This window comes from Cnephaeus nilssonii, assembly GCF_951640355.1.
Source record: "Cnephaeus nilssonii genome assembly, chromosome: 2".
Taxonomy (NCBI): domain Eukaryota; kingdom Metazoa; phylum Chordata; class Mammalia; order Chiroptera; family Vespertilionidae; genus Cnephaeus; species Cnephaeus nilssonii.
In genome coordinates this window covers 28,539,689-28,561,653 of record NC_137073.1, presented here as the reverse complement: position 1 = coordinate 28,561,653, position 21,965 = coordinate 28,539,689, and the positions used below count along the sequence as shown (strand labels likewise).

The following is a 21,965-nucleotide window of genomic DNA, read 5'->3' as shown; positions in this document are numbered from 1 at the left end:
CCCTGGTTGGGGTGCGCATGGGAGGCAACTGATTGATGTTTCTTTCTCACACCAATGTTTCTCTCTCCCCCCCTCTCTCTAAAATCAATAAGCATATTTTTGGGTAAGCATTAAAAGAAAGTACACAACACTTTTTTGTTAAAGCCACATTCTGTATATTTTCATTATTATTACAATATAAATATTTATATAAAGTGAAAGTATAAATACAACACATTTACTTCTTTTACACAACTTGTGTGTATTTTAGCTGGGGTTAATAATTGCCTCAGACAGTATTATATTAATAGAATATTTTTAGAGCAGTTTTAGGTTTACGTAAAAATTGAGCAGAAAGTACAGAGTCCCCATATACTTCCTCTCTCTCTTCTACAGTTTCCCCTATTATTAATTGCACTAGAAGCCCGGTGCACAAAATTCGTGCATGGCGGGGGGTTGTCCCTCAGCCCAGCCTGTACCCTCTCCAATCTGGGACTCCTGGAGGGATGTCCGACTGCCCTCTTACAATCCAGGACTGCTGGCTCCCAACTGCTTGCCTGCCTGCCTTCCTGATTGCCCCTAACCGCTTCTGCCTGCCAGCCTGATCACCCCCTAATCACTCTGCTGCCAGCCTGGTTGATGCTTAACTGCACGGCGGGGGGTTGTCCCTCAGCCCAGCCTGTACCCTCTCCAATCTGGGACTCCTGGAGGGATGTCCGACTGCCTGTTTAGGCCCGATCCCACCAGGATCTGCTGGCTCCCAACTGCTTGCCTGCCTGCCTTCCTGATTGCCCCTAACCGCTTCTGCCTGCCAGCCTGATCACCCCCTAACCACTCCGCTGCCAGCCTGGTTGATGCTTAACTGCTCCCCTGCCAGCCTGTTTGCCCCCAACTTCCCTCCTCTGCCAGCCTGGTCACCCCTAACTGCCCTCTCCTGCAGGGTTGATCACCTCCAACTGCCCTCCCTTGCAGGCCTGGTCCCTCACAACTGCCCTCCCTTGCAGGCCGGGTGCCTCCCAACTGCCCTCTCCTGCTGGCCATCTTGTGGTGGCCATCTTGTGTCCACATGGGGGCAGGATCTTTGACCACATGGGGGCAGCTATATTGTGTGTTGCAGTGATGATCAATCTGTATATTACTCTTTTATTAGATAGGATAGAGGCCTGGTGCACGGGTGGGGGCCAGCTGGTTTGCCCTGAAGGGTGTCACAGATAAGGGTGGGGGTTCCCTTGCGGTGTGGGGCGGCCTGAGCGAGGGGCCTGTGGTGGTTTGCAGGCCGGCCATGCCCCCTGGCAACCCAAGGGGAGGCCCTGGTATCTGGAATTTATTTTCCTTCTACAATTGAAACTTTGTAGCCTGGAGCGGAGCCAAGCCTGGGGCTCCGGCAGCCATTTCTGTGGCAGTTAATTCACCTTCTACAATTGAAACTTTGTTGCCTTAAGTGGGTGAGCCCAGCCAGGGTGTGCAGAAAGCTTTGCTTCCCCTGTTGCTGCCGGCAACCCTGGCCTGCTCTCTCAAGCTCCATTCTGTCGCCATTTGTTTGAATTTGTTTACCTTCTATAATTGAAACTTTGTAGCTTGAGTGGAGGCTTAGGCCTGCAACGGCTATGGAAAGCTTGGCTTACTCTGTTACCTGGGAAACCTTGCTCTCTGTGGCTGTAGCCATCTTGGATTGGGGTTAATTTGCATACTCGCCCTGATTGGCTGGTGGGCGTGGCTTATGTAGCGGAGTGATTGTTAATTTGCATATTACCATTTTATTAGAGAGGATTACTGTGGTACATATGCTACAATTAATGAATCGGTATTAATGTGCTGCGATTAACAAAAGTCTTTAGTTTGCACTAGGGTTCGCTATTTGTTCTGTACTTTCTGTGTACTCACCATTACATAGAATACAGAATAGTTCCACTAGCATGAACCTCTCCTGTGCACCACCACCTACTCATCTCCCCTTCTCGCAACCTTTTTACTGTCTCCATAGTTTTGCCTTTTTTAGAATGTTATACAGTTGGAATTATACAGTATGCAGCCTTTTCAGATTGGCTTTTTTCACTTAGCAATTTTTTATTAGTGCTATCATGGTATATCTTTATTTACCCCTATATTTATATTTATTAATTTTAGAGAGAGAGAGGAAAGGAGAAGGAGAGAGAAACATCGAAAGGTTGCCTCCCGTTTGCACCCCAACGGGGGACCAAACCTGCAACACAGGCATGTGCCTTGCTCTTATGAAGATCCTTGTGAGTACACTGGGCCCACCCAGATAATACTGGATAATTTCATTTTAAATCTCTTAATCACATCTGTAAAGTCCCCTTTGCCATGTAATGTAACAAATTCACAGACTCCAGAGATTAGGACATGGTAATCTTTAGGGGGCATTATTCAGTCTGTCATGTATAAGCAATGGATGACTAATGCATTATAATTAGAATTTTTACAGTTTACAAACAGAAACATAGGGATGAACAAAGTGCTACAGAAATGAAATTTGTATAGCCCTTATAATATTTACAACTTTTTGAAAGTTGTAAATATTATGCTTCATCAGTTACAAACAAAAAGCTGATGAAGCATAATATTTACAACTTTCAAAAAATTTGACAGCAGCAGTAGCAGCAAAATATCTGTGTATACATGTTCATACCGAAAGATAGATGAAGAGATGAAGCAAACATGGCAAAATTTTAACAACTAATGAATCATGTTAAAGGTATACAGATGTTCTTCAGATTTTTCTATAAGTATGAAAAATATGGGGGGAAAATCAGGGCAATAAAAAATATTTTCAACACCACAAATATATTAATCTTACAAAGCTCACTGGAGTATAAGAACTATATAATCTGTGAATGGGCTGAAATTTAGGATTAAACTCAGGGGTTGGCAGCCTACTCTGTAAAAGACCAGAGAATAAATATTTTAGGCTTTGTGGGTCCTACAGCCACTTTTCCAACTACTCAGCTCTGTAGTACAAAAGCAGACATTACCAAAATGTAAATAAATAAGCAGAGTATATTCTAATAAAACTTTATTTACAAAAACAGGTGGCAGGCCAGATTTGGCCTTCAGGATGTAAGTGTCAATCCTTAATTTAACTCAAAACATTCTTTCAAAATAAGAGAATTTAAAAATTTATTTTATTGATTTTTTACAGAGAGGAAGGGAGAGGGACAGATAGTTAGAAACATCGATGAGAGAGAAACATCGATCAGCTGCCTCCTGCACACCTCCTACTGGGGATGTTCAGCAACCAAGGTACATGCCCTTGACCGGAATTGAACCTGGGACCCCTCAATCCGCAGACCGATGCTCTATCCATTGAGCCAAACCAGTCAGGGCCAAAATAACAGAATTTTAAACAATCTCCAGAAACATGTACTAATGATTATGCTATGTATTCAGGATTCATTCCAAAGGTTAAAAGATTAGTCTCACAGTGCCTGGTTGTGAATTCAAAGTTCACTGTAAACTCAAATCTAACTTATTCCTCCTTCTTCTTTATGTAAACGCACTATAAACTCTATAATATAATCCTTCCTCCCTCCCTTCCTTCTTCTTTCCAATTGTGCTCAACTGCACAAAAATGGATTAATCATAATTCTTAGTTCATGACAAACTTTCACCATTGACCCATGTTTGGCCTGCTGCTATTTATTTTGCAATGTAATTCGTTATTTTTAATAATGCATTAATCATTCCCCCTTAAGAAATTATGACTTGATACTTTCACATGCAGAGAAAGCACATGATATGATAACACAGCAAGGAATCTAGGTTTTGAAATTTACATCTTCAATCCCACTTGGCTCTTGTGGCCCACTAGAGACTCATTATCTCTAAAGCACAAATATGAAACAGCTGATAACATGTATGTTTACATATTCACATTTGTCTAAAAATATTTTGGCAGCTTTGCAAATCTCCACCCGGGTTCTTGGAGAGTTCAATAGTCTTGTGCTGTCCAGAAACAACTGGGTGAATGTTACATTTCCTATATTAAGAAGAAAAATATTAATCAACTCAGAAGCATGGTAGTGTACTGAAGCAATGTTTTCTTTAAAAAGAAATGTTTCAGTGTGCTGACTTTTGGGTGAAGTTGGATAAGATGGACTGGAATGTGAGCTGAATTGGGAACGTGTAGAAGCTGTGAACTAGAAACAGTTAACTGCACTCTATGTTCACCATACTTCTTAAGGGGAGGGACGGAGGATTCATCATTCTTGTATCTTGGACACAGGAATGAATAGACAGTTGGCTGAAAAAATAAATAAATGGGTGAGATCCTTCCATAATGGTCTCCATCAGTGAAAGGTTACCATTTTTCATCTGACTCACTCTTTTCTTTTTCTATAAAATAATTATTTCCTAGAGATGGCTAGAGACTCCATAATAAATCTCAATATACTGTATGCCATCAAGTTTCTGCTCAAAAGTACTACAAATTGAAATGCATGCTTAAAAAATTTTAAGAATTCTGAAATCTGTATCTTTTTCAATCCAATTTGGAAAAAGTATAAAACAAAGTAGAAAATGCTCTTGGGGAGTAGTAATGTCGTGACTGTGTTAAATAGAAATTCTCCTAAGAAATAGTTAATTGATTATGAGGTCACTGGTCATTGAGTTCTAGTTAATGGCAACTATCTTTCCTTACTATAGCAACAATATTGCACTTAAAATTGAACATTGTGTTATAAGAGTTTGAGATTATCTGTAATAGTTAAAATGTTATAATTATGACATGCAAACAGACAGGATGAATTATTCAAATAATTTAATCAAATCACTCACTCAACAGTGAAGACTTCTTTAAATTTTTAAATTGTCATTCGAGAGTATTTTTTCCATTGATTTCTAGAGACAGTGGTAGGGAGGGAGGTCTGTGTGTGTGTATGGGGTGGGATAGGGAGAAGAGAGAGAGAGAGAGAGAGAGAGAGAGAGAGAGAGAGAGAGAGAGAGAGAGAGAGAGAAACATTGATGTGAGAGAGTGACATGGATTGATTGCCTCCTGCATGCACACCTACCAGGGCTGGGGAACTTGCAACCAAGGTATGTGCCCTTGACTGGGGATCAAACATGCAACTTTTCAGTCTGTAGGCCCACGCTCTAACTACTGAGCCAAACCGGTTTGTCCAGGGCAATGAAGACATTTTCTGATGTGCAGGCCCTGTGTCCAGACTTACAGGTCTCAATGAATATATAAAGGAGTCATCTCTCTATCCAAATTATGAGGAATCCATTCCGGTCCAGGCCAAATGCCAGTCTGGTATCAGGACAGAGAAAATGAACATGCACCATTAATGTATCCATTTATTTCTGTGTTTTCAAAAGGACTTTTTATTGCTTCACTTAAAAAAAAAAAACATTTTGGCCCAGCCAGTGTAGCTTAGCAGTTGAGCATCGACCCAGGAATCAAGAGGTTGCCAGTTCAATTCCCGGACAGGGCACATGTCTGGGTTGAGGGCTTGATCCCCATTGCAGGGTGGGAGAGGTGCAGGAGGCAGCCAATCGATGATTCTCTCTCATCACTGATATTTTTCTCTCTCTCCCTCTCCCTTCTTCTCTGAAATCAATAAAAAAATATGTATTTTAAAAATTGGTAAGGTTATTGAAGATTATTATAACATAGTTAACCACCTTGACCTAATGTCATTATATACCAATTATAAGCAAAAAACTACAGAATAAATATTCCTTCAAAGTAAATGAAAAAGACTTTGAAATTAACAATTTGTTGGGCCAAAGTTAATAAATTTAGCAAGTGTTTAACAATTTATTAGCAAGTGTTAACAAATTTCAAAAACCTAAAAAAAACTAGCAATAGATTCTCTGGTACGGTGGTATTAAGGTAGAAATTAATTACAAGACGATAACCAGAACATTCCTAAATGTTTGAAAATTAAGAAATAAACTTCTAAATAGTCCATGGGACCAAAAAAATAAAAAATAAGAATGGAAATCACCAAATATTTTTAACTAAAAACCAAAAAACATTACATATAAAAACATCTAAGATGTTAATGCAGTCTTGGTGAAAGGAAATTTTATACCTTAAGTGAATATTTAAGAACAAAATAAAGGTGGGAACCAATGATCTAAGCATCCATCCCGGGAAGCTAAGATTAAGAGTAGCATATTAAACCCAAAACCGTAAAAAAAGAGGAAACAAGGTAGAAAACACAGATAAAATAGATAAAAATCAACAAAGCCAAAAGATGATTTTAAAAATATAAAAAACTTTATAAACCTCAGGCAAAACTGATAAAAACAAACAAACAACACATTAAAATAACCAATATAAGTGAAACAGGAATCATCATCACAGGCATTTAAAAGGTAATCTAGCCCTGGCCGGTTTGGCTCAGTGGTTGAAGTGCTGGCTCTCAGCCCTCAGACCAAAGAGTCGTGGATTCGATGCCCGGTCAAGGGCAAGTACCTCGATTGCAGGTTCAATCCTGGGGCGCAAACCGGAGGCCACCAATGGATGTGTCTCTTTCAAGTCAATGTTTCTCTCTCTCTCTCTCTCTCTCTCTCTCTCTCTCTCTCTCTCTCTCTCTCCTCTCCTCCTCTCCCTCCCTCGACTCTTTCTAAAAATCAATGGGAAAAATATCTTCACTCCTTGGGTGAGGATTAAAATAAATAAATAAAAGGTAATCTAGCAATTGATGTCAGTTTTGCTCATCATCCTAAATAACCTATTTTAGTTTTGCTGATTCTATTTTTTCTATTCTCTATTTCATTAATTCCTGCTCTAATCTTTATTATTTCCTTTCTTCTGCTCACCTTGTGTATAGTTTTCTGTTCTTTTCCCAGTTTTTCAAGGTGTTACATTTTAGATCTTTCATTTTTTTCTAGAGAGAAATTTCCCTTTTATAGGGCTTTTTTTTTTTTTTTTTTTTTTGCATCCTATATATTTTGGTATGTTGTGTTTTTGTTTTCATTCATCTCAAAGTATTTTCTAATTTCCCTAGTGATTTCTTCTTTGGTTAAGAGTGTATTATTTAATTTTCACATATTGAAAATTATACAGTTTCCCTTCTGTTATTAATTTCTAACTTCATCCTGTTTTGGTTGGAGAAGATATTTTGTATGATTTAAATAATTTAAAATGTACTGAACATTATTTTATGGCCTAACATATGGTCCATGCTGGAAAATGTTCCATGTGCTCTTGAAAAGAATGTGCTGTTATTGGGTGGAGTATTCTGTATAAGTCTGCTAGGTCTCAATAGTTTCTAGTGTTGTTCAAGTCCTGTCTTTCCTTATTGATGTGTCTAGATGGTTTATCTGAAATTGAAATTATGTCAGTGTTTGCCCCATATGTTTTGAGGACTCTGCTCCTCATTGGTTCAGAGATTATGTAAATACAGATGAGCACAGCCTTATCACACCTCTACTCTACTTTCCTACTACTTAGCTTCGGCCTATCAGGGAACAAGTTTGGACCATAAGTTCAATTTTGGACATTGTTTGAGGTCCTAATGAATAGCCAGATGGAGATATACAGAAGGTAGTTGGAAATTAGGAGCCTGGGGCTCAGGAAGGAGACCCACTGAGAAATACAGATTTATGATTATCAGCAAATAGGTTGCAATCAAACTGAGTGGATCAGCTTGACCGAGGAGACTATAAAACAGAAGTCCTTTATCTGATGGGCTTCAGGGGCACCGATGAATCCACTGAAATTTTGTGTCTATATGTGTCTATATTTCTGACGTAGAGATCCACAGGTTTTATTGGATTCTCAAATAGGTCTGTAAACCTAAAAATATTAAAAACCTAAGGAGGAGGGAAAAGACTAAGGATGTAACCTAAAGGGCACTATTTACCGAAATGTGCTACAATGAGAGACTATGACAGCAAAGAGCATGGAATGTGTTAGCATTTCATTTCCAATTTACCATCTGAGTCACAGCATCCATGAAACACATGATTTTTACTCAAAGCTGGGCAACATGTCCCCAAAATATGCTGTCTTAGACACCAGAACTTCTAGACTTGTACAAAACTGTACAAAAGCCAGCACATATAGGCCTGGGGCTTGGGATTCTATATTCCCATACCAAAAAAAAAAAAAAAAAAAGAATTTATTCCCACTTTCCACCCCATAAAGGGAACAATCTCCTCAGCTACCTTCTTTCTTTGGAGCCTATCTCATGTCATAGCTGACAACCAAAGATCACTTTTTAAGCATTACTTTATAAAACTTCATGATCATCAATGCTGTATATTTAAGCATCTGTGTTTTTACAGGCAAAAAAAGTTTTGAAAACACACAGGATTTGGATTGCAAGAAGGGCTATGAAATCCAAACCCACGAAACAAGAATGTCAGCTTGTATGCATTATCACAAAGTGCTCGAAAATGCAATTAGAGTTCACACTTTATCTTTTTTCCCTCAAAATCATTTGTCACGTTAGAGATAGGAGGACATGGGAAGGTTTTTCTTTTCAGTGTGCATTTTGAAACCCTTTCAATAGCTACAAATGTGTCTGAAACAAATTCTCAAGTCACATGGATTCAAGTCATAGCATTCTTCCCAAATTACCACTCAAGCAAGCCAAGGATAATCTAGCCAGCCAATTTGAATGTAGGAAAACTATAATGTCTACTGCCTGGGAAACCTCTAAATATCATTTACACATGCACATTGGTTTATAAAAACCATTTCAGTATTGTATAAAGGAAAAAGCTATGAATTACCAATTACTAAGAGATTATCAAGCACTATGATGAGGGATACTAGATTGATATGTAACTCATCTTTAGCAGAATGCAGTCTGTCATGCTTATAAAACTTTTTTAAAAACTTAAGAGATGGTTCATAAAAGGATATATACATATAGGTTAAATTAGAAAATATTCAATTACATTAATAAATGAAACCTTTTTTCCTATTAAAATTAGAAAAAATCTAAAATAAAATGATGTTTATTATGCTGGTAGTTCAAAAAATTTTTTTAAATTATCAACATATAACACCTTAAAAATATCAAGTACTTTGATGTGGTTTAATTCTATTCTCATTAGTCTAACCTAAAAAAACACACAAAAAAACTAAAATGTAGTATGTGTAAAGATGTTCATTGTAGCATGATTTGTCAAAGAAAAATTATAAACAACAAAAGAAAAATGGTAAAATGAATTCTAGAACATACACCAGAGAAACATTTTATTTGCTCATTCATTTATTTACTACTTTTCAGAAAGGACTTAAGGTGGCTCATGTAATGATATATTATATAACCATGAAAATTTATGTTTAAAAAGCATGTGCACAATGGGAAAATACTAATAAATATTAAGAGAAAAGGCTTGGATACAAAATCATGTGCATGCAAAGGTAAAACTGTAAAATATGTAATTTTACCTCTGTTTACCAACCTGTAGATAAGGAAGGGAATCCATCAAAACAATAAGAATGGTATGTGTGTGAGTGGTAATATATCAGGATAGTAAGAAGGTAGGGATATTCTTGAGCAAGTGGATGGAGAAACTGAGACAAGAAAATTAAACAAGGCCAAACAGTTTGGGCAACTTGCAGCCAGCTTGTAAAGTGCAAGATCTTACCTTCCCCAACCAAAGACACTTGAGAGCAAATGGTTAATACCTCACCTCCCTAACCAGAGAATACATAGCTTAAATCACCCTGGTCTGAGAAAACAGAGAACAAAGATTGAATTAATACCATTTGTGCCAACTAAACTCAAGAACAAATATCATTTGGGGGATGTTAGGGCAGGAGGAGGGAAGGGAAGAAAATGAGGAATTTATCTCACTCACTGAATAAAGAAGGCAGCAGTCTTGGGACTTGCCAAGATAAAACTACTAAATGTTCTTAGAAATTCTGGGAAAAGTCACAACAAAGTAAAAGAGAGACCTTGAAATCTAGTCTGTTGCCCAAGATATCTGGCAGAGGAACCTTGAAACCTGTAGACAGAAAAGTATAAAATCCTCAAACTTCCACCAGGGGGTACTCAGATCAGCTGGGTTGCCCATTTGTGCTTTTAACAAGTGTATTTTTAAAATTTGTTTGCCTTGCTTCCTTAATAAATTTCCTTGCTTTGCTACAACATTGTGGTCTGTCAATCATCTGAAATCTTTCTTATGAGATTGACTAGAGCTGAGGAGGGGACAGTCCTCCCCCTCTGACTCAGGCAGCCGTCCAGTAACAGTAACATTATAGGTGAATTTTATTCTCTTATCTTTTATAAATTTTATACACTGAGCTATTTTTACTAGAGGCCCAGTGCACAAAATTTGTGCACGGGGGTGTGTGTGGGGTGTGTGTGTGTGTGTGTGTCCCTTTGTCCAGCCTGCACATTCTCCAATCTGGAACCCCATGAGGGATGTCCGACTGCCCATTTAGGCCCGATCCCACCAGGCAGTAGGACATCCCTCTCACAATCCAGGACTGCTGGCTCCCAACTGCTCACCTGTCTGCCTGCCTGATTGCCCCTAACCACTTCTGCCTGCCAGCCTGATCACCCCCTAACCACTCCCTTGTCAGCCTGATCGACGCCTAACTGCTCCCCTGCCAGCCCGATTGCCCCTAACTGTCCTCCACTGCCAGCCGGGTCACCCCTAACTACCCTCCCCTGCCATTCTGGTCACCCCTAACTTCCCTCCTCTGCAGGCCTGTTTGCCCCTAACTGCCCTCCCTTGCTGGCCTGGTTCCCCCAACTGCCCTCCCTTGCTGACCCGGTCACCCCTAACTGCCCTCCCCTGCCAGCCTGGTCGCCCCTAACTACCCTCCCCTGCAGGCCTGGTCGCCCCTAACTGTCCTCCCCTGCAGGCCTGGCTGCCCCTAACTACCCTCCCCTGCAGGCCTGGTTGCCCCTAACTGTCCTCCCCTGCAGGCCTGATGGCCCACAACTGCCCTCCCCTGCTGGGCATCTTGTGGCAGCAATCTTGTGTCCACATGGGGGCAGCCATCTTTGATCACACGGGGTGGCCATCTTGTGTGTTGGAATGATGGTCAATTTGCATATTACTCTTTTATTAGATAGGATAGTAAAATGTTCATATATATGAAAAGTATATAAAAAGAACAAAGATTATTCTACAAATAAAAAATTTGTCTTTATATATGATGGGTTACAAGAAGATAGCTCTTCCTACATAGCCACTGATGAATTGAAAAAGGAAAATGAAAATAATACTTAAGAGAAAAAAATCCACATTGGAAATTAACCTCATAAGCTATAAATTTGTGCCTGGCTGGTGTTTCTTAGTGGTTGAGCATAGACTTATAAACCAAGAGGTCATGGTTTGAGTCCTGGTCAGGGCACATGCCCAGGTGGCCAGTTTAATTCCCAGTAGGGGGTGCACAGGAGGCAGCCGATCAATGATTCTCTCTCATCATTGATGTTTCTTTTTTTTCTTTCGTCATTGTTTCTATCTCTCTCTCCCTCTCCCTTCTTCTCGGAAATCAATAAAAATATTTAATATATATATATATGTATACACACACACACACACACACATATATATATATATATATATATATATATATATATATATATATATATACTAGTAGCCCTGTGTATGAATCTGTGTGCCAGTAGCTCGCCAGTAGCTCGCTGCCGCCCTTCAGTAGCTCTCCACCTGCTGCCCCGCCCTCCTGTAGCTCCCTCCACCCCCCTGACCCTCCCTCATAGCTTGCTGCCCTGCCCCCTCCTGTAGCTCTCTGCTGCCCACTTGTAGCTGGCTATCCCACCCTCCTGCTGATTCGTGATCCAGTAGTTACGCGGTTAGTCATTACGCTTCATGGCATAACAACCATTTGCATATTACATCTTTATTATATAGGATATATATAAAATTATCAAAAGAAAGAGAGAATAAAGAGAATATGTTATAAGGTTGTGGGGAGGGGATATCATTGACATAAACAAAAGAATGCCAGAAAAAGGCCAGAAAGTTTAATCTTGAAATCAAATAATTTACCAGTGAACTTATGCTAACATAGTTTTCTTGTTTAAATTATAGTTTCAAATACATCTAGAGACTGAAATTAGAACTGTGATTGCCAGGGGCTGGAGGGAGGGAGAATAGGTAATGAGTATGTAGTTTCAGTTTGGAAAGATGAAAAAGTTCTGGAGATGGATGGTGGGGATAGTTGCACAACAATGCAAATGGATGCTTTTCAGAGTCGCCACCGGGCCCTGGGAGGCCTCCCAGGTCCCATTTCCCAGAGGTCAGAGCGTAGCCATGGACAATTCCCTGGATCAGGCCTGATTTTTCAGCGACGCCCCTGACACCAACTTGTCAGTCACTGGGGCAGAGGCCTACCTGGTCCAACAGTCTTTCAGGGCTGGGAGTTCCCAGAGCAGCGAGAAAAAAAGCCCCTGATGCCTCCCCCACCGCGGGGGCTGCTGTGATCCGTGCCCCCTCCCCCACCAGAGGCTTGCTGGGTGACCTTTGGGTAAATACCTGGGCTTTACTGAGCTCACTATATCTAGGTGGCAAATGAATGGGGTTGGGTGAACATCTTTGAGATCCCAACCCAATTCTGGTTTCCAAACTGCAGCTTCCATTGAATTGCCAGGCTGTCCAAAACCTTTTTGCACTGGGGCTTGGGGCATAGTGCAAACTTTCCACAAAAGGAACACCCCAGCGTGGGGGGTGAGTGGCTAGAAGAGGTTGGGAGGTTTCCCAGGGGAACGGGAAGAGGCCCAAGGCCCAGCTGGCTCCATCTCCGAGAAGCCAGAAGAGGTCAACGGGGCATCAATTCTGAGCCTTGTTGTCCAGAGGGGATTTGACTGTGGCTCTGTGAGGGGCAGTCATTCCTATCCCCAGGCCCAAATCAGAAGTTGGCCTCTCCAGGGCCATTTCTAGTGGATTCCCACCTCTCTGCCCTCCCACACCGAGGTCTGCATTAACTGATTTCGTAGAAAGCAGAAAGAAAACCGCCTTCTCCAAGCTCACATTCTTCCATCCCAGGCCCCAGATTTAAGGACTACCCAGATGTTTTGGGACCCTGGTGTCTAAAAAAAAGAAAAGAAAAGAAAGAAATAAAAACTCATTTGAACCCTGTAAACACAATTGCCAGGCTGCAAAGCCACCAGGCTCCTAATAGGACAAGTTTTTGCAAAATAGCAAAGGGATGGGGGTGGTGGGAAGGGAAGATTAAATAAACAACAACACAAAAAAGCAATGCAAATATATTAATGCCACTGAACTAAACATTTATAATGTTAAGTGGTAAATTTTATGTTATGTGCAACCTTTTGGTTTATAATATATATTGATGGGGAAAATGAGATATTGGGGGGGGGGGGGGGGCTAGCAATCTGAATCTGTGCCAGAAACCTAATGTTCATTCTTGATAGCCTATAATTAAGTCACTGCCCTTTCTCCACAATCTGGCCTTGCAAGACCTATTTACCTAAGTGCTACTCCCATTTTACAGAGGCCATAAGCCATGAACAATCCCCAGAGGGGGTTATCAGCGTTTGCACTAGGCCAGGCCTTTAGGTGTGGTCTCACGGCCCCTATCCCAACACGTGGGGCTTTTTGCAAAGCCCGAGAAAGGTCCGGAAGTCCCATCCCATATTGGGGGACAAAGAAACCAAAGGGTATAAAGTAAGGTGACCAGACGTCCCGCTTTTGGTGGGACAATCCTGATTTTTAACAATTTGTCCTGCGTCTCGCAGCGTTTTAAAAAAGTCCCGATTTTTGGAAAGAATGAATGACAAGCTAGGGAATGGCAGGAGAATGGGAAGGGAATATACGGTTTTTGGCGGCCATGTGGCTATTTAGCCAGGATATGAGTTTTATATTATTTTTGTTAATTTTATAATGTTAAACTTTAATAATAACAAATAATTGTTGAGAACTTATTATCGAGAACTGCTTATCAAAGTTCGCATTGTTGATCAGTTGTTAGAATTCGACCACCATTGTTTGGACTTAATGAACAATGGCATTTTTTGGGATGGGAAACGACAAAAACATTTTGTAACTGTGTCTCAGACGATACACATCGTACTGCGTGCTAGTAAGCTAGTTAAACAAGTGATGTCATTACAAATCAGCTATTCAGATAATTTAGGTAAGTAATTTATTTATTTATTTCATAAATACATAAATTTTCTTGAATTTAGCAGATAGTACTCGTATTATTTATATTTTATAGTGGCGGCAAAAAGTCTAGCGCCAGCCTTGAAAGTGACACTTACGACTTATGTTATGGCAAATTCATGACCTTTTAAACAACGACAACGACAGCAATCTACTAAAAAAAATTCACTCAAATGAGAAATATGCCAAAGAATAAAATAATACTATACATAACGTTTTATTTATTATATTTGTAAATTGTACTTATGTTGAAATTTAAAATATATATATTACAATACTATTTTTGCGTTCTATGAAAATTTTTGTTGCTCCATATAGACCAAATTTTTAATCAAAACTCTCCCCCCTCCCCCCCCCCCCAATGGTGTCCCACTTTGCCAATGTTAAAATCTGGTCACCTTAGCATAAAGGGAACACTTCCTCCATATTGGCTTGCTCAGGATTTGGAGAGAAACAGTCTCCCCTGAGTCACTGTACCGGTACATGTGAAACATCTGAAAATAAATGGGTTTTTCCTGTGTCTCTGGTACTCCTGCATATTTTTTGGTCGCCTGGTAAATTCTGTAACAATATATTTGGTCATTCAGATGACAAAAATATATTTCTCAGATATACTTGGTCTTCATCCACAGTTCCTGGCTCAAAGCTCTCCAACTCCTTGTGATACCTTAAGTGATGAGAGCAACAATGGTGTCTCTTGTTATGTTAATGAGGTGACTTTTGGAAACAACCCCAGGGTAGGGGCTGGTTGTAACTGGAAACCATGTGGTTTGAGGTTTAGAACATTCAGTCCCACCCCAGTTTCCAAGGAGGGGAGAAGGGCTTGAGGCTGAATCAATGGACAGTGGTCAAAGACTTAGTCAATCATGATTATGTAATGACGCCTTCAAAAGCACCCGAAAGAACAGCTCTTAGACCCTTTTTGGAGAGCTTCCATCTACAGGAACCAGAATGCTACCATATGCTGGGTATCAGCCCCATGAGGCTCAAAGCTCCTGTATTCGGGACCCCCAACCACATACCTCTTCGTCTCACTATTGATTCCTATCCTTTAATGTCCTTAGTAATAGATCCATAATTTAAGTGAGTAAATGGGTTTTCTTGAGTTTTGTGAGCCATTCTACCAAATTAATTAAACCATTCTACCAAATTATTTAAGGAGGAGGGTCATGGGAACCTCTGATTTGTAGCTGTTCGGAACAACCTGGTATCTGAAGTGGAGGGTGGTCTTGTGGGAATGAGCCCTTCCCTGTGGAATCTGATTCTGTCTCTGGGTAAATGGTGCCAGAGTTTAGTTATGTTCTTGGACACCCTGCCGGCGTCAGGGAATTGCTGGTGGTGTGGGGAAGCCTGTACACACAAGATGGAATTTGGTCTGAGAATCCTTTCATTATGTATATTTTACCACAATTTTAAAAAAAGAATACGTTAACGTCTGATTTGAAGTAGATTCAACTGGTAAGGTATATATTCAGATTAGCTATTGAGTTTTCAGCTTTTCTGAAACAACGTTTCATAAAGATGTGAGCATAATTTATTAATAGGAAAATTTATAATTATACTTTAACAGCAACTTTTTCTCAGAGGGTAATTTATTGCATGTTTAATAATTCTTCTAATGTAGCCTATGTTTAGTTTTCAAGTATCAAGAAATCATGCCTCATCTAAACAACAGTTTAAAAGTAAAGTAGTCATTAGATTCAAAGAAAAAAGAAACTAGAATTAAGTGAGGTTGCTAGTAATTCTGGTATTTATGCAAATTTGTGGTAAATCAGCTATGAGTACAAATCACCCCAACAGTAAGCACCATCCTGGAAATTGTGCAGAATATATTTAAAAATTGTCCCCATAGTTCCTGGGAAGAGCCACAGTTTTCCTTAAAATGCAATGGAAGACATCCTCTCTAATAAAATGGTAATATGCAAATTAACCATCACTCTGCTACATAAGCCACGCCCACCAGCCAAGCCATGCCCACCAGCCAATCAGGGCGAGTATGCAAATTAACCCCAATCCAAGATGGCTACAGCCACAGAGAGCAAGGTTTCCCAGGTAACAGAGTAAGCCAAGCTTTCCATAGCCGTTGCAGGCCTAAGCCTCCACTCAAGCTACAAAGTTTCAATTATAGAAGGTAAACAAATTCAAACAAAAGGCGGCAGAATGGAGCTTGAGAGAGCAGGCCAGGGTTGCCGGCGGCAACAGGGGAAGCAAAGCTTTCCGCACACCCTGGCCGGGCTCACCCGCTTAAGGCTACAAAGTTTCAATTGTAGAAGGTGAATTAACTGCCACAGAAATGGCTGCCGCCCCAGAAATGGCTGCTGCCCCAGGCTTCAAAGTTTCAATTGTAGAAGGAAAATAAATTCCAGATACCAGGGCCTCCCCTTGGGTTGCCAGGGGGTGTGGCCAGCCTGCAAACCACCACAGGCCCCTCGCTCAGGCCGCCCCACACCCCAAGGGAACCCCCACCCTGATCCGGGACACCCTTCAGGGCAAACCAGCTGGCCCCCACCTGTGCACCAGGCCTCTATCCTATCTAATAAAAGAGTAATATACAGATTGATCATCACTGCAACACACAATATAGCTGCCCCCATGTGGTCAAAGATCCTGCCCCCATGTGGACACAAGATGGCCACTACAAGATGGCCAGCAGGAGAGGGCAGTTGGGAGGCACCCGGCCTGCAAGGGAGGGCAGTTGTGAGGGACCAGGCCTGCAAGGGAGGGCAGTTGAGAGGGACCAGGCTTGCAAGGGAGGGCAGTTGGAGGTGATCAACCCTGCAGGAGAGGGCAGTTAGGGGTGACCAGGCTGGCAGAGGAGGGAAGTTGGGGGCAAACAGGCTGGCAGGGGAGCAGTTAAGCATCAACCAAGCTGGCAGCGGAGTGGTTAGGGGGTGATCAGGCTGGCAGGCAGAAGCGGTTAGGGGCAATCAGGAAGGCAGGCAGGCAAGCAGTTGGGAGCCATCAGTCCTGGATTGTGAGAGGGATGTCCGACTGCCCGTTTAGGCCCGATCCTGGGATCGGGCCTAAACGGGCAGTCGGACATCCCTCCAGGAGTCCCAGATTGGAGAGGGTACAGGCTGGGCTGAGGGACAACCCCCCGCCTTGCACGAATTTCGTGCACCGGGCTTCTAGTATGATAATAAAGCATTCTACAAATGGAATTTTTCTACTTTAAAATAATTTTCTAATCATAAAAAGAAAGCAAGAAAAAAATTTTTTTCAGGATTCAAATTCCATATCCAGTTTTCTCAATTCACTTTAAAAATCTCACTTACCCTTCTAGTGTTTTCAAGGATTTTGGGATCAGGTTTTCCATAGTTGGGTGGATTGGCATATGGGTCATATCCAAGTTTGGCCAGCATGGGTGCAATCACTGCCATGTCTTGTAAAACATCTGGAGGTATTTTCCCAACCCATTTTGATAGAGCTGCCACATTGACTGGCTTGATGACTTGATCTGTTGATCTCTCCACTCTGGAAACAATAGAATATGAATAAATATTTATTTAAAATACAAAAAAATAGTGTTCAAAGACCACTGAAAATTATTTTTGATAACTTTAAAAATTTTAAGTGTCTCCATTATAATGTGGGCACTGATCAGGCTTAACAGTATTTACCAGAAATTGTTTAATATTCTAAATTTGACAGCAATAATTGTCAACCTCAGATTTCTAGAAATAGGAAAAAGGATGATGAGCTGATACCATCTGCACAAAATGTGCTGACATTTTAATTACAATGTTCGGAAAAAATACAACTGCTTAGAAAAACAGCTAGTCGACTTACTTGAAATGCACCAAAAAGAAAAAAGATGGGGCTGATGAATGACTAGATGGACATATGTGATAAAGCAAATACAGCAAAATCTTAATTCTATAAATGTAAAATCTTAATTGTATAAGACAGTGGGTATAATTCTTTCCATTCTTTGTACATTTGAAAATTTTCATAATAAAACACTGGAGAGAACCATGATCCACTAAGAATGCATAATATTCATTTGTTCTATTTTTCTGCTGACTTCCTGAAGAACTCTACTTTCTAAGGAAGAAAAAGAGGTGCTGTTTCTGACTTTTAATATCCTAATACAGTGGTCGGCAAACTGCGGCTTGCAAGCCACAATGCGGCTTGTGAGCCGCGGTTTGCCACTCTGTTGACTAATGAGTTTGCTGACCACTGTCCTAATATATAAAAAGCCAGGGGCCGTCATGACCGAAACAACCGGATGCACTTGGTAAATATAGCACACATTCTCTTTTACAAGTAGGGGAGTTTAGTGAGGGCCGACCAAACGACTGAACAGCAGGCTGTGTGGGGCAACCAGGCCGGCAGGGGGGGCAGTTGGGGTGACCAGGCCGGCAGAGGGGGGCAGTTGGGGGTGACCAGAGCAGTGGGGGGGGTGTCAGTAAGGGGCGACCAGGCTGGCGGGGGGGGGGGGCGAGTTAGGGGCAACCAGCTCGGCAGGGGGGGCAGTTGGGGGTGATCAGGCTGGCAGGGAGAGGTGGTTAGGGGTGATCAGGCTGGCAGGTGGGGCAATCAGGCAGGCAGGCAGGTGAGCAGTTAGGAGCCAGCAGTCCTGGATTGTGAGAGGGATGTCCGACTGCCGGTTTTTTAAACCGACAGTCGGTCATCCCTTGAGGGGTCTCGGATTGGAGAGGGTGCAGGCTGGGCTGAGGGCCCCCCCATGCACGAATTTCGTGCACCAGGCCTCTAGTTACAAAATAAATGTGTTCTACCTCTTAACCTAGAAACCTACTTTAAGCTTTTATTGACTATATTTACTATATATTACTAAACAACTCATAATCTAAGGAAAAATATAATATAAAATGACATCTAGATACAAATTGGTTCTGAATTAGCAGATTTTGGCCAAATGACTATAAAACAAATGTGCTTAAGAGAGTTATACTAGTATATCATAATACCTAAGTCATTCAAACATGGTATTCAAACAAAGGTAACAACCCTTTTTCTTTAAGTATGTGGCCTCTCACTGCAGATAATCACTATCTGATGAGGAATCCCTCAAAGGGGCTACCTACCTAAAAAAACAGACAAGAGAAAATAAAATTATTCTTCCCTGGGATTCTATGAGGCCACTAGCTCCAGGTTTTTTTCCTGCCTCAATAACCAATTCTTTTTTCCTCACTTAAACATTTCTTCAGGACTCCACTTAACCCACAGCTCTCTTCACTCTACACATTTCCCCCGGATGGGTTCACCTCTAATGATCCTTGCTTGACTTTCTTTTCTCTCTTTTTTTTCTTTTTTTTTGAGAGAGGAAGTGGGGGAAGGTGAGAGAGAGAGAGAGAGAGAATATCGATGTGAGAGAGAAACATCAATCAGTTGCCTCCCCCATATGGCCTGACCAGTAATTGAACCCATCACCTTTTGGTGTACAAGACAACTCTCCAATCAACTGAGCCAGGGCATTTACTTGACTTTCTTTACCTGCATAGAGAACATCCTGGTCCTGGCCAGTTTTGGCTCAGTTGGTTGGGTGTAGTCCCATGCACCAAAGGGTTGCTGCTTTGATTTCTGGTCAGGCTCATGCCTGGATTACTACAAAAGCCTTGTTATTTCCCTGCATTTAAATAGTTGGCTTTCAGGCCTAACTACCTAACATTCCACCAGAATATAAGGAAATTCCATGATACCATGTCTTATTAATCTCTCTATCACCAGCACTAGCACATGAACATAAAATAGGTACTCAAAAAATGTTTATTAAATAAATAACAAAAAAACTTTTCATGGAATAAAAAACCTACAAATTTAATTTGTACAAGCATGTTCAAGAGAAGTCAAGGATCATTCATACCTTTATAAGGAGATCAACTGACACAAGATGAAATAACTAGAGAATATTCAGGTGCAAACTGCATGATATTTACTGTGGATGTGTTAGGAATGTTAGAGAATGAGAGCCATGTCTGCAGAAATAAACATCTCCAGCATAAAAAAAGGTTTATAGTAAACAAAGAAAAAAATTTTCTGTTCATCCTATGTCAGGTACTTTGCATATGATATCTCATTTAAACCTTAAAACAACCTTAAGAGAAAGATATTATCAGTCCTCAGTTTTCAAATGTGTCAACTGAAACTCAGACAGTAAGTTACCCAGAATCACAGAATCTAGAAATAATGAAGTTAGAATTGGAATCCATATCTATCTGACTCCAAAGTCCCCACCCAGTTTCTCTATTGCCATATTATTGATTATCTTAATCATTACATTCTATGCCTCCCTGAAAACCTTGGCCTTTTGTTCTGAGTAGAGTGAGCAAGTTGGTTTGCCACAATGGTAAGATCATATAGATGAACTATACATATAATCCGTATATATTGTGCTGTGCTGGTACTGTTTAACAGCCTGCTCTCCAGGGAAGAAAAGGCCAGGATTTGTTGCATTTACTGATGACAATGGTGGGAAAACTCCCACCATGGCTGATTTCAGCCTACCAACATGAAGTCACCAACTGCAGAGTTGGGAAGAGATGCACAAAATGAGCTTTCTGCAGCTGGGGCAAGCCAGCTCCGGCAGACCACTGGATATCTACAGGGCCACAGTCTCTTGTCCCAATTTTTGAAACCCAAAAAGCTCTAAGAACTAAACATATTCCTGTAACTCATTTAGTAGTGAAACAGGAGCTGAACTTACTGGAATGTATAGTCTTTATTCTACTTGATATAAATAGTCATACTTTTTGATGAAAAAGTAATAATGTGTTTGCTTACAGATTGTTGATCCAGAACCAACAGAATATCTATAATAATAAAAGTGTAATATGCTAATTAGACCGGACAGCCGAACGACCTTCCGGACGTCCTTCTAGACAACCTTCTGGATGAAGCCGGGGATGCAAGGGCCGAGGCAAGCCACCATGGCTGCGAGGGCCAAGACCCTTGCACGAATTTTGTGCATCAGGCCTCTAGTGTTATATAAATGTGTTATGTAAACACAAGAGGCCCGGTGCACAAAATTTGTGCACTTGGGGTGGGGTCCCTCAGGCCAGTCTGTGCCCTCTCATAGTCCAGGAGCCCTCGGGGGATGTCCAACTGCCGGCTTAGGCCCGTTCAGGCCCAGGGGGAACAGGCCTAAACCAGCAGTTGGACATTCTTAGTGCTGCCACAGAAGTATGAGAGGCTCCTGCCACCACCACTGCACTCACCAGCTGTGAGCCTGGCTTCTGGCTGACCGGTGCTCCCCCTGTGGGAGTGCACTGACCACCAGGGGGCAGCTCCTGTGTTGAGTGTCTGCCCCCTGGTGGTCAGTGCACATCATAGTGAGCGGTTGAGTGGCCTTAGTATATCATTAACATATTACACTTTGATTGGTTGAACGGACAACCGGATGACTGGACACTTAGCATATTAGGCTTTTATTATATAGGATATGATCTTTCTAAAATCCAAAGCTTTCTGAATTCTGAAACATATCTGTGTTAGGCATTAGAGCCACACATAAGGTCTTGTATGCCATTACTAGGAAGTTGGCTTTATCTTGACAATGTTGGTGGATGATAGAAGGGTTTTAATTATAAGAGTGATATGACAGAATATCATTATCAGCATTCAGTGCTAATAACTATGGGAAAATCCCATTGAAAGATGGGACAACCAGGATCAGGAAAAACAATACAGATGTTCAAGTATATATTGGATGAGTTGAGAAATTATTAAAGTTGCAACTAGAGCAAATGAAACAGAGATAGAAGGAAGAAAATCTCTATAGATTTTTAAAAGAGACACTTATAAGACGTGTTGGCCAATTAGATATGGGGGGAAGAAGGGAAAGGAGTCTAGATGAACTCAGATTTGACTTAAAGGACTGAATGGATGGTGTTATCATTCATTGTAATAGAGAACATGGAGGAAAAACATAACGTTGC

The 21,965-nt window shown here is 41.1% G+C and overlaps 1 protein-coding gene across 2 annotated transcripts in view; it reads right to left on the bottom strand.

Annotated features, from left to right (window-relative positions):
• TPST1 (tyrosylprotein sulfotransferase 1) overlaps nucleotides 1-21,965 on the bottom strand; it is an 89,605-nt gene that overhangs the window by 13,828 nt on the left and 53,812 nt on the right. For both annotated transcript variants that reach the window (XR_013815177.1, XM_079799806.1), the window contains exon 3: nucleotides 17,343-17,541. Coding sequence is in view for 1 of the 2 variants with exons in the window: in XM_079799806.1 (XP_079655932.1) it covers nucleotides 17,343-17,541 (199 nt within the window). In the remaining variant the exon portion in view is untranslated. The remainder of the gene's footprint in view (nucleotides 1-17,342; nucleotides 17,542-21,965) is intronic.